Source organism: Panthera tigris, chromosome A3 (assembly GCF_018350195.1).
Source record: "Panthera tigris isolate Pti1 chromosome A3, P.tigris_Pti1_mat1.1, whole genome shotgun sequence".
NCBI classification, from domain to species: domain Eukaryota; kingdom Metazoa; phylum Chordata; class Mammalia; order Carnivora; family Felidae; genus Panthera; species Panthera tigris.
Window position 1 is genome coordinate 30,492,237 of NC_056662.1, and position 13,224 is coordinate 30,505,460.

The following is a 13,224-nucleotide window of genomic DNA, read 5'->3' on the forward strand; positions in this document are numbered from 1 at the left end:
TTGAGACAGACAGAGACAGAGCATGAGCAGGGAAGGGGCAGAGAGAGAGGGAGACACAGAATGTGAAGCAGGCTCCAAGCTCCGAGCTGTCAGCACAGAGCCCGACGCGGGGCTTGAACTCGCGAACCACGAGATCATGACCTGAGCCGAAGTCGGACGCTTAACCGACTGAGCCACCCAGGTGCCCCAGGCATGTTTTATTTCAATGAGCTCAGTATTGGAGCAATTTGGAGGCAACCCTCTTAGATTTCCCTTGTCTGTTCTCCCCTTCAACCCCCGAACCCCCCTGTGTCCTCACTGTCAACAGACAACAATGTCTCCCAAAGTGTCCTTCATAGGCTCACTAGAAGCCATTGGAGGCAACTTCCTCCGCAGGTCTACAAATAGCTAATCTAAACACCCATCCTTATAGGGACCACCCCTATCCCCCCCCCCCTCACTCCCCCATCCCTGACCCCAAAGGAAGTATGTGACCCTCCACTTGTGCATCTCATGTTCCAAACTCAGGGACCTTACCTCACCTTTTCCTCTCCCCCTTCTCTCTACTCCATGCTTCCCATCCACATTTCAAGATGCTCTTGTCTTTCCAGCACCCTCTCCTCTTTCTACCACCTTCCCCTGCCTTCCTTTCATGCCAGTGTTTCTACACTTGCTCTCTGCATTCTCACTATCCTTACCCTAGCAGTTGGTGGTGGGGATCCTTAGGTTGCAGAGAGAGAGAGAGACAGAAAGACACACACACACACACACACACACACACACACACACACACGGGAAGGGCTGGGTTGGCTCCCCTTCTCACTAAGGCTAGCAGAGGCAGGGAGGATCCCTGCTGACTCCAGGGTCTCTGGAAGTGTGGACGACCTCATCGTTTGAAACCTGTCCTTTGGCGCCATCTGCTGGCCATATAGGACTACAGCCCTCTTGGCTGCAGGGAGAACGTGTGTGCCCTGGATTCTCTGTGGTCTTTTCTGAATTCAACAACAAAGAGACCTCCCAACAAATCACAGAAAATACCTTTAATTTATGTTGAGTAAGTGGGTAAAATAACATTGTAACTTATTCCGGAGTATCGTTTATTTTTCATTCTTAACAGTAAAAAGGGACCTTGTTGGCCCTGAGATGAGATTTTTTTTCTCTCCTCCCTCCCCCTCTCCCTCCCTCCCTCCTGCCTTCCATACCCTCCCGTTCTCTTCCGTTTCTCTACCTGACTTTTAGTGCTTTCCTTTTGTATGCCAGCCTCAAAGAAGATTTAATTATGCTTTGAGAAATACATTCACTAAGTAGATGAGTGAACGAATGAATAAGAAATGTGACTTATTTGGTTTCCCAAAGTTGGACGGTATGATTTAAACTCTTTTAAATGTATTGAGTTTGTTTTATGGTCCAGCATATGGGCTCTCTTGGTACATGATTTATGGGCTTGAGAAGGATGTGTTTTCTGCTATTGTTGAATGAAGTGTTCTGTGGATGTTGATGATATCCTGTTGGTTGATGGTATTCTTGGTTTCTTCTATATCCTTGCTGATTTTCTATATAGTTCTAGCAATTGTTGAGAGAATAGTGTTAAAGGGTCTAATTAAAATTTCGTATTTATGTATCCTTTTCGTTCTATCAGGGTTTTTTCTTTTGTGGTATCAGTAGACTATTTTAGAACGGTTTCAGATGTAGGAAGAAGTAAATATATAGAGTCCCCTCCCCCAACCATCTCCCCTATTATTAACATTTTTTCATGAATATTGTATGCTTGTTACAACCAAAGAACCAATGATGGTACATTATTATTAACAAAAGTCTATAGTTGATTCAGATTTCCTTAGTTTTTACCTAATGCCCCTTTTCTGTTCCAGAATTCCACCCAGGATACTAGGTTATATTTAGTTGTCACGTTTCCTTAGGTTCCTCTTGGTCGTGACATTTTCTCAGACTCTCCTTGTTTTTGATGATCTTACCAATTTTGAGGAATGCAGCCAGGTATATTGTACGATTACCTCTCTACTGGAATTTTTCTGATGTTTTTCTCATGACTGGACTGGGGTTATAGGTTTTGGGGAGGAAAACCACAGAAGTCAAGTGCCATTCTATGTCATCGTGTCAAGTATAGGTACCATCAACATGACTTAGGACTGTTGATATGAGCCTTGTTCACTGGTTGAGGTTGTGTTTGTCAGGTTTCCGCACCAGGAAGTTAGTCTTTTCCTCCTTTCCATGCTCTACTCTTTGGAAAGAAGTCACTTTGTGCAGCCTCAGGTAAGGAGTGATGCTCCCCTTCTTTAGAGTATCTACCTTAATTTATTTGGGGTTCTTCTGCCCAGGAGCATTGTGTCTCCCCCCATCCCAATCCTTTATTAATTTATTCAGTTATTTTTATGTATCAGAATGGATTCATGGGTATTTATTTTATACCTTGGATTGTCCAATACTACTTAATCTTGTTATTATATTGTTCCAGCTTTGATCACTGGGAAATCTTTCAGTGGACTCCTATGTCCCTTGGACATACCCCCATCAATGTGTGTGTGGCTTGTTTTTGTTTTTTTTCTTTTTTGGAGTACTTCTTTACTTTCTGGCACTACAAGATATTCTAGGCTCATCCTGTGACATCCTGCCCTAGTCATAGAAGTAGACATTTCTGTACGGAATCCTAGCCCTTTTGATAGGGCGCCTGGGTGGCTCAGTCGGTTAAGCATCCAACTTCGGCTCAGGTCATGATCTTCACGGTTTGTGAGTTAGAGCCCCGAGTGGGGCTCTGTGTTGACAGTGCAGAACCTGCCTGGAATTCTCTCTCTCCCTCCCTCTCTGCCCTCCCCCCACCCTCAAGATTAATAAACTTAAAAAAAAAAAAAAAAGAAACCAAGGTTTGGGCATTAGGTGTGCTTGTGCCACGGAGGTATCATTGCTTCTAGGCCCTCTCGGCTGACAGAGCTGTGTGTATACTAACCTATGTATCTACACATCTGTGAGTATTTTTTAATGTACCTATCCGTATCTGTGTTAGGTGTGAGTTCTTACTGATGTCTTCATCACCACATGGATCATTCTAGCCTCCTCCCATCCCTTTCATTCTGAAGGACATTTTCACTGGATGTACGATTCTGATGGGCAGCTTCTTCAGTACTTAAATGCTGTGCCTTTCTTCTGGCCTCCATGATTCTGATGAGAAATCCGCTGTCTTTACAATTGTGTCTCCCTATAAGAAGGTGTCATTTCTCCCTTGCTTGTCTCAAGATTTTCTCCCAGGTTGCCAAAGCTTTAAGACTCAGCATCCAGGTAATCCCCTTTAATGAGCTTTCTGGTGATTTTACTGTCTTATCCATAACTCCCTGCCCCTTCTAGAAGTAAATTTCTGTCTTCTGAATTCCCAGGGCACTTCAGTTTGATTTTTTACTGTCATCATCGTACCTGCCTTGTTTGCCAATAATGCGATTATGTGTCTTAGGTGGTTCACAGTGACTGCCTCTTCATATCCCCATAGCATCCAAGTATTTAACAAGGCTACAAAAAAGTTTATTACATGGATGAAGGTAATAATATAATTGATATAAAATTCTCAGATTTATTAAAATTTATTTATTATTTATTTTGAGAGAGAAAGCACAAGTGGGGGAGGAGCAGAGAGGAGAGTGAGAGTGAGAGAGAGAAAATCCCAAGCCGGCTCTGCACTGTCAGCGTGGAACGCAATGTGGGGCTTGAACTCATGAACCGTGAGGTCATGACCTGAGCTGAAGTCAGATGTTTAACCAACTGAGCCACCCAGGCACCCCCGAAAATTCTCAGATTTTTAAACATTAGTTTTTAGTGACACAAGTACTTGTGAAAATATTCTCCTAAAAATAAAGGAACTTTACAGATAAAGCTGGAGTTTCCTGTGATCATTTCCTGAATTCTGATCCCCCATCTTAAGAATTTGGTGGTTGTCCTACCAAAATATAAAAATACATTTCTACATACGTAATATGTGAATGAAAATTATATAGTATTTTGTATGTATATGTATTTTTAGATAAATGGAATCACCCTGTACGTATTCTCTTTCTTTTTTTTTTTTTTAAGTTTATCTTAATGTTTATTTATTTTTGAGAGGGAGAGTCAGAGCACGAGTGGGGGAGGGGCAGAGAAAGGGGGGGACACAGAATCCGAAGCAGACTCCAGGCTCCGAGCTGTCAGCACAGAGCCTGACACGGGGCTTGAACTCATGAATGGTGAGATCATGATCTGAGCGAAAGAAAGTTGGATGCTTAACCCACTGAGCCACCCGGTGCCCCCATATTCTCTTTCAATTAGCTTTTTGTTCACACAACAAAAAGAGAACTCTCTGTTGAAATTATGTATCTCATATATTCCTTGTAACTGATACATAACATTTCATTGTATGACCATGCTCCACTTAAGTATCCGCTTTGCCAAGGATGGACGTTTTCTTGTTTCTAGTTATTTGTTATTATAAACAATGCCGTAATAACCATAGACAGTGCCTCTGTGTGCACCGTGTAAAGGTCCCTGGATCATAGGGTGTAAGTATTTTCAGTTTTGGAAGACACCGCCAAATTACCCTGAAAAGCGGTTTGCCAAATTACACTCCCACAGATGGGGTATGTGAGCACTTGTATCTACGCCGTTTTGCCATCACTCAGTGTAATGAAAAATTCATGTTTGTTTATTTTTTGTCACCAGGTAGGTAAAACCAGGTGTCTCATTTTTGTTTTAATTGCATTTCCCAACTAGTGATATTTTTTCTTGTGATTATTAGAAATTTTCTCTCTCCCCGGCGCCGCCCCCCCCCCCATCCCCCCCCCACCCCCCCGTGGGTTGTCTCTCCTATCCCTTAGCCCACAGTTTTGGTAGTTTCTTAGTGATTTGTAGGAGTTAAAAATATATATATATATTGAGGATTATAGTCTTTTTGTCCATGATATGAATTGCATATATTTTCTTCCAGTCAGCTGCATTGTTTATGGGGTCTCTTGACATATAGAAGCTTTAAATTCAGAAAGAACAAACTTTCATGAATCTTTTCTTTTATGGTTTGTGCTTTCTGTAACCTATTTAAGAATATGCATTTCTATCCCAAGTCATGAAGATAGGATTCTGTGTTTTTTAAAAAGAGTTCTTAAACGTTTATTTTATGTGTTTAGATCTTTAGTGGACTTGTGGTATGAGGCAGGGATTGGCTGCTTATCCCGATTATTTCTTGTTGGGTGGTCCACCTTTTCCCCACTGATATGAAATGCCATCAAATGATTATTTGATTTTTTGTCTTGCTGGGGAATAGGAAGGCTATTCCTGAATATTGGGTTAATACTTGGCTAAATGCAAACTCTTTTATTAGTTTCAATTATTTATCCAGGACTTTTCTAGGGTTTTCTGGGTAGAAGATCATATTACTTGCCAAATTTGATAGTCCTTTTTTTTTTTTTTTTTTTTTTTTTTTACTGTTAATGTACCTGTTGTGTCTTTTTCTCTTTCCTTATTGTATTAAGTGTGGCTACTGGTACAATGTTGAGTAAAGGAGCGATAAGGGGATCATAGCCTTGTTCCAAACTTTAATGGGAATGCTTCTGCAGTTTCTAAGTATGCTGTTTGCTTTTGGTTTCTGGTGGGTACCTCTTATCAGGTTGAAGAAATCCCCTTCAAGATCTAGTTTGTAACTGTTTTATTATGAGTGAATATTGAATTTTATCAAATGCTTTTTTGGTATCGAGATTATCATAGGGGTTTTCTCCATTTATCTGTTAATGTGTTAATTACATTAATATTTCCAATGTTTTCCTTGTATTTTGGAGACCGTCTTCACCTTGGTGTATTAGTCAGCTTAAGCTAAATTCTGCTCTGGTAACAAACAATCCCTAAATCTTAGTGAATTACAACAGATGTTTATTTCTTGCTCATGACATATGAGCCCTAAGGATTGATTTCATGTCTTCTTAATTCTAGGGCCCACGTTGATGGAGCATCTCATGGTAGATGGAAAAGAGAGATACTGGAACATCTTAACATTTCTACTCAGAAGTGGCATATGTTATTTCTATTTACATTTTATTGGTCAAAGCAAATCAGTGGCTGAATTTGCTTGATGTCAGTGAATAGGCATATAATCTTCCTGCAGAAAAGTACCCAGCAGGTTGGGGCAGCAAATGTTTTCATAATTATAATATAATCTATCATACTGGTCATGACATATTATTATTTTAATATGCTGATGGATTTCACGTGCAAATATTTATTTAGGCTTTTGCATCTATGTTCACAAGTGACCTAAGATTTTTTATCTTAGGCTTTCCAGGCTTTTCTTTCTTCCCCTCTTGGGCTTTTAAAATAATTTGGGTAGCTTTGCATCTTTTTACTATATGCATTAGAAAAGTGTGTATAGAATGTTAAATATCTGGTTCCTGGAGGTTTAAAGAACTTACTTGCAAAACTGGTTGCACTTGGTTTTTCTGGAAGTAGAACTTTGATGTTTTAATTTCTTTTATGATCACATTCTGTTAACATTTTCTACTTTTGGGGCGGAATGCAATTTTGGGGATTTATATTTTCTTAGAAAATTAGCCTTTTCATGATGGTTTAAACGTTTACTGCTTTCAAATTGTTCACAGTATTCTCTGGGACTTCAGTTATAGCCCCTTTTTGTTTCAGATTTATTCTTTTTCATTGTGTTTATGTTGACTGGGCTTTTTCGAAGGGTACTGTTTTAAAAGAAGAATTCACTCATGTCTGGGAATATTTGCCTCTTGCCTTTATGCCTGTATGATACCCTATTTGGGTCAGAAAACCACAGTCTCTCTTTATAACTCTTTTCTTCAACACACATGTACAATAGGATCTCATTTGCTTCTCACGGAACATGTGAGCCCCTGGTAACAGACGGAGAAACCTGGGGCTTGGGATGGTGGAGTCCTTGTTCTAGGCCACACGAGTGGGTGTTCCAGTCTGGGCCATTGTTCGTTCAGGCTCAGAGCAAGAACTAGATTGGTGTTGCCGCTGTGGTAGATGATGACAAAAGTTCTTCCCTCCTCCCTGTGACCCCATGCTTTGCCATGTGACTTTGTATCTCCTCCCACTAAAGAGGTTACTCTGGGTTGAATTGTGTCCCCCACATTCATATGTTGATGTCCTAACCCAGCCACTTGTGATAGAGTGGAAGATTATTCAGCAAATGTTCAATCACTTCCCTTTCCCTTTGGGAGCAGAGTTTCTTTTCCTGCATAATCACTTTAGGCTTGGCCATCTGACTTGTTTCACCCAGTGGAACGTGAATAGACATGACACGATGTGATATGAGCAGAAGTTTTAAACGTTTGCACAGTTGGGTTTCACTTCTCATGTACTTGCCATTTGTCATGGGAAGAACGTGCCCCTGATAGCTGATGTTTCCTGAAGAATATGGAGAAAAATGGAATAGATCCGTGTCCATAGAAGCCTGGAACCAAACCTAGGACCTGCAGACAGACTCATGAACAAGAAATACAAATGCTTGCTCTTGTAACCTGTGAATTTACGGGTGGTTTGTTTTGCAGCATTACTGTGGCAAAAGCTGACTGATACACCTCTCTCTGGGGAGTCACTCAGCCCAAAGGGGATATTTCTAGGCACTGATGATAGAACAAGCAGTGGGCCCATAGATGGGGGAGCCACCCAGGGTACAAGGGTGGCTCAGTCCCACAAAGGGGCCTGGCAGAAACGGGCCAAGGGATTCAGTTCCCTGGAGGATGCATTTCATGGCTTGACTCTGGCTCAAAGAGTTGGAGGAGACAGAAGCCAATGGGGATTCTTTTAGTTCTGTTCTATCAGACTGAGGAGAGATCTTCTATCCCAAACTACCCAGTTCTCAGCTAATGAGGAAGAACTTTGTTCTAAAAATTCAGAGCTGGGGCGCCTGGGTGGCTCAGTCGGTTGAGCGTCCGACTTCGCTCGGGTCACGATCTCACGGTCCGTGGGTTCGAGCCCCGCATCAGGCTCTGTGCTGACAGCTCAGAGCCTGGAGCCTGCTTCCGATTCTGTGTCTCCCTCTCTCTCTGGCCCTCCCCCCGTTCATGCTCTGTCTCTCTCTGTCTCAAAAATAAATAAAAATGTTAAAAAAATTTTTTTTTAAAATTCAGAGCTGATGGCTACTCCTCTTCCATCAAATGGAACATCTGAGAAGCTCTGCTGTCCTCCTCTGCTCTCAGGTCTCTTTTGACCCCAGAGCCACAAGCCTGGACAGTCCAGTGAGCATGAAGTCTTTGCTGAATTTGCAAATGGTTGACTGATATCCTTACTCTACAGATCTGTTTTGAATTTCTATCCTCTTTTTAGGTCTTTGTTGGTGTTTTAAGGGGAGGGCTCTTAAGGGCTTGACAGGATGCCATCTTAAGTTGGAAATACTGTCCTTATTTAAAAAGTCTTTCCCACACCAACAGTGTGTATGACTTTCAGCAGTAAAGTCAGGAGAAAATTTGTGTACGGATGACCAGAGTCAACCTTATAGAGATCGTGTTGGGGTTGGAAATGCAAACTTGGCACATGGATGTTCCTGTGGATGGCGACAGGGAAAGAAAAGGAACCCGAGAATAGGACTTGAGAATATGCTTAAATATAGAGGGAGACAGATAGAAGAGGGGCAGAAAAAACAACTTTCCTGAGTTGTTAGGGACTCCTGACAAGACAGCAGGTCTAGATTGTAGCTTGGGATGTTGAGTGTGGGTGTGGCACGTGGAAATGCCATCTGCAGAATCTCTAGAATCTACCTTTTTTGTCATTCTTCTCCATCCCTGTGGCCAGTGGCCACAGCACCATCATCTCCTGCCCGGATTATTGCCGTCACCTCTCTCCAATTGGTCTCCTGCTTCGGCTCTGGTCCTTTTGCTTTTTTATCCCAACACAGCAGTCAGAGTGACCGTGTTCACCCAGAGTCCAATGCTGTCTGTCTCCTCTTTCCTCAAGCCCTCCGAAGGCACCACCCGACTCACTTTTCCGCACCTGGAAGGCCGGGGTCCTGCTGTGACTTACACAGCCCTGCACGCTTTGGCACTCATCACCTACTGCGTCTGGCACCCTCAGCCCCTGCTCCCCTCCTTTGCCTGAGATGCTCTGCCTACTCGGCCCTCCTCGCTAACCTTTGAACGCACCAGGTGTCCTCCTCAGTCAGGACTGGTTCACCTGCTGCTCCCTCTGCCTAGAATGCTCTTTCCCAGAGGTCTGCATAGCTCACTCCTTTATCATCTTCAGGCCCTTTCTCAGACATCACCTCCTATCTGAGGACTTCCCTGGGTACTTGATTTAAAAGGGCGATCTCCCCCATCCTCAGTACTTCTGTTCCCTTTCCCTGTTACATTTCCTTGTCACCACCTATTGTATATTTTATGTTGTTTATTACCCATCACTTCTGTGTCTCCTGAAATGAGGACTCTGTGGAGACAGAAATTTTTTTCTTTTGTACACTGATGTCTCCCCATCTACGGGGCACATAAGTAGGTGCTCAGTAAATATTATCAAATGCATGCATTGTTCAATGACCATTGCCTGGCCATTTGTTATTGGCTGGTGGGTGCTAGCTGGTTGAAATGCATCAGAGGGCATGTGGGCCCCACCTGTGCCGTTCACATCTGAAGCTAGAGGAACACCAACCACCTGATCTATAAGAGGCCCAGGCATTTGGTGCTTGTAGACCCACTAGGACGACCATGAGATGTTCCCTGAGAGCTGGTTTCTGAGGGTTCCAGACTGAAACGGGTCCATGATGGATGAGATTGGAGATAGGTAAAGCGAACTTAAAGGCACAGAGAAAGACAAAAGGCTGGGATCGAGGCATGAGTTGTTTGGGTGGGTGGTTGAAGAGGGATGTATCATGGAAACAGGCAGGATGCACAAGGAGGTGAATGTGTGAACTAGGATGCAGCCCTGTGCCTGGTGCACTAAACCAACAGCTCTTTCTATTAACTTCCCTGCTCAGCCTCTGAATGCACTAAGGGACTTTCAGACCACAGTTTGGCTTCCCAACAAGTTCATTTGTCATCACGAGGACACTGGCTTGTAAACATACAGCTATATTTTTCCATTAAAAATGAGCACATTGGTCTTGGGCTTAGGAACTTCATGTCCTAGTGAGTTAGGTTGTCTGTGTCAGCTTATAGGAGGCTGGTAACTGTGGAGCCCTAACTGGATCCATTTTCTAGACCTGTAATACTAAGAACCTGCACCTTGGCTGGGGGCACGTTCATTGAGCAAATAATGTCCCACTGAGCCTTTTGAGACACAGCCAGTGTTGATCCTTCCTAGTAGCTCCCTTTCCTTTTCGCCGGTCTCTTTCCAAATCCTACACATTTGGCCAGTCTGGGAAGATGTCCTCAAGGCTGGGGGCTTCCAGAAAAACCCCTTTCTGTCAGGTTCCTAGAGGGGGAGCTCTTTGCTTATGCTGTTGCAGATTAGATAAGTGGATGCGGGCTTGAAACGTATTGACTGGCATAGATAGTGGGCACTGAGCCTGACTGCTGGATAGTGATTCTTTGCTTCTTCCTGATGCCAGGATTCTAATTTTCTTCAGAATAGCAGTGTGCCCAGTGGGAGGCTGGGATCCTTGTTGCCCTAAAGCAAGGGTTGACAGACTTTTCCTGTAAAGGGCAAGATAGTAAAATTTAGGCTTTGTGAGCCAAGAGGAAACTTCTGTGTAATTTTCTCATCATGACATATTCTTTCAACCACCTTACTACCCCTTCCACTGAAAAATGTAAAACTCATTCTTAGGTTGTGGGCTGTACAAAATCACGTGGTAGGCTGAGTGTAGACCTCCGCTCCCAAGCATCCAACCCATTTTGACTTCATCCGTCTCCCTTGCAGGGTGGTCATAGGACTCAGTTCTGGCCCGTAAGACCCGAGTGGAGGTGTGCTAGGGGAAGGGCTCAGGGAAAGCTTTTTGTTATCTTGATAAAAGCAGACTTTTCTCCTTTTTTCTCTGTCTTGAATAAGAATGTGGATTTTGGAAACATTGGTCATGATCAGGCAACAGAGAGTATGTAAGTCAACACAGCAGAGATTAGAAGGCAGAGGCAGAGCTTGTGTCTGCGATGAACAATGCCAGCAACCACCCACCCTGTAACTTGTCAAGTGAGAAAGATGACGCCCCATGTTTAAGCAGCTGTCCCTCAGTGTCCTCGTTACCTGCAGTTGCATTCTTCACCTTTCCAGCGTGCTAGAGATGTCCATGGCTGTCTGCTCCTGGCCCATCTGGGAATATCACTCCACCCATGGACACTGGCACCTGGACAGCTGTGTTTTATACCACGTGATCTGACCCACTTCTGCCTGCCTGCCCAGCTGATCAGACTTGACCCCAAATTAGCCAATCCATAGGCTGGCCAGTGACCTATGACCTCTGGGGCTTGGCCCAAGAGATGAGTGGGGCCAATCTGGCCCCTCTGAGGACCCTTTCTTTGTTTTCTGGCAGGACAGAAAGAGGCAGACACAACGGTATGGTGAAGTCATGTGAATGATGAACCCCTGGAGGGAATGCCCATAAATGTCATGGGGGAGGTCCCTGGAATTGGCTCCCATGCATCCCTCCCTCCAGATCCCAGCGCTGAGAGCTCAGGCTGTCATGGCCCCAGTTCTTGGATTTCTTCTGGATTCCAAATGCATCCTGCATTTCCTGCTTAGTTCCTCCCCAGACCAGAGCAATTTGAGAATGTAGGCTGGGGTCCTGTCCAGCATGCCTTTTGTTTCCCTGCTCTTGCCAGGGAGTGGGTGGGGAAGGGAAGAGAGCCAGCCCCAAACTGCAGGAGAGTCCAGAGCAGCCCCTCTGCCCAAAGACCCTGCTTCCAACACCACCTGAGTCCACAGGGCTCCCCAGAGAGCTCTTCTGAGCAGAGGCTGCGGGAGCGGTTTAGCCTTTACCAGCATCTGGTTTTGTGCTTCGCTAGAGCCACAAGAAGAAGAAGAAAAAAAGGAAATTCTTTCCAAGTAGACGGTGAACATGTAAGTCCCTGGGGGTGTAACAGGATGGAAATAGAAACAGGGTCAGGAGGGCACTGAAGAGTCGGGGCTTTGACAGGTCGCGAAGGGAGGGCGACCAAGGTCCCAAACCTTTTGCCAGGACCTGTCAGCGCCTGGAGCAGGAGGCACTAAAGGCTTGGGGTGGGGCTCCAGGTGGAGGGGTGGCGGGTCGGAAGGCACATAGAGTGGGTGTTCCTGCAGAAGTCCAGGCACAGCTGGCTGTCTGGCTGGGGGAGGACACAGGCTCCAGCCTTGTGAGGATGGGCGGAACCAGTAGGGGTGAGACAGTGGTGTTGAGTATTAGGTGGGCAATGGGGCAGTGTCCCAGGGAAGGGTCAGTTGGCCAGCTCCATCAATCCAGGATTTAACGAACACTTACACCCAGCCCTGAGCAGTTCTGGGAACGGCCTTCTCCCCATGCACAAGTACGGATTCTAGCAGTGGGTCTGAAGCCAGGATGACCTTGGTGCAAGCTACCAGGGAGGCTGAGGGATACGTGGGGGTTCGTTTGGGTTAGGGGATCTGGAAAGATCTTGGGAAGAAGGTGGGCAGGCTCAGGGCTGCCAGGAGCTTGTGGCCTCAGCACCAGTGGCCTTGTCATGCCCACATGGAGCTGAGGAGATGACCTTGCAGGAGGCGAGTGGCCTGGTATTTGGGGTGTTTGGGATCCACCCAGGCGGGTGGAGGGTGAACACACATCTGGAGCTATAGACAAACTTGGGAGCCATTTATATATAAGTGGTCACTGAGATCATTTGGAATGGATGAGATCGTGCGGAGAGTTGAGAAGAGGAAGAAGAAAACCTTGGGGGACATATAATGGCAGAGAGAGGCGCCTGCGCAGGAGGCAGAGAGAGAGAGAGAGAGAGAGAGTGTGTGTGTGGCCAGGGAACCAGAAGAGATCCCAGGGGCGTGGCTTGGGTGCGGAGAAGAACATTTCAGCCACCAGCGTGGACTGTGGCAGACAGAGGGAGGAGGTCGGGGAAATGAGACGTCCCAGGTGACTTGCAAAAGCGGCTCTGGGGGATGCTGGGGACAGAGGTCCCTGAAAGAGTGTGGGAAGCAAGGCAAGATGGGTGGCAAGAGCCCAGCTCAAATGCGGAGGGCGGGCAGACTGGACTGGGGCCCGGAGTGGGAAGCAGGAATGAGACTTTCTAAGGATGGTGGGGGCAAAGGGCTTAGGCAAATGCCAGTGTCTTTGGAGGCTCGTTCTGCCCTGTCCCATCTCACAGGGCCATCCATTTCCCACTCACAAAC

At 45.2% G+C, this 13,224-nt stretch overlaps 1 protein-coding gene across 1 annotated transcript in view; it reads left to right on the forward strand.

The window, feature by feature from the left end:
- SMOX (spermine oxidase) overlaps nt 1–6,421 on the forward strand; it is a 49,038-nt gene extending 42,617 nt beyond the window's left edge. Inside the window, exon 7 of the mRNA XM_042980859.1 lies at nt 5,935–6,421. Coding sequence (XP_042836793.1) covers nt 5,935–5,946 — 12 coding nt within the window. The 3' untranslated portion in view covers nt 5,947–6,421. The remainder of the gene's footprint in view (nt 1–5,934) is intronic.
- The last annotated feature ends 6,803 nt before the right edge of the window (nt 6,422–13,224 follow it).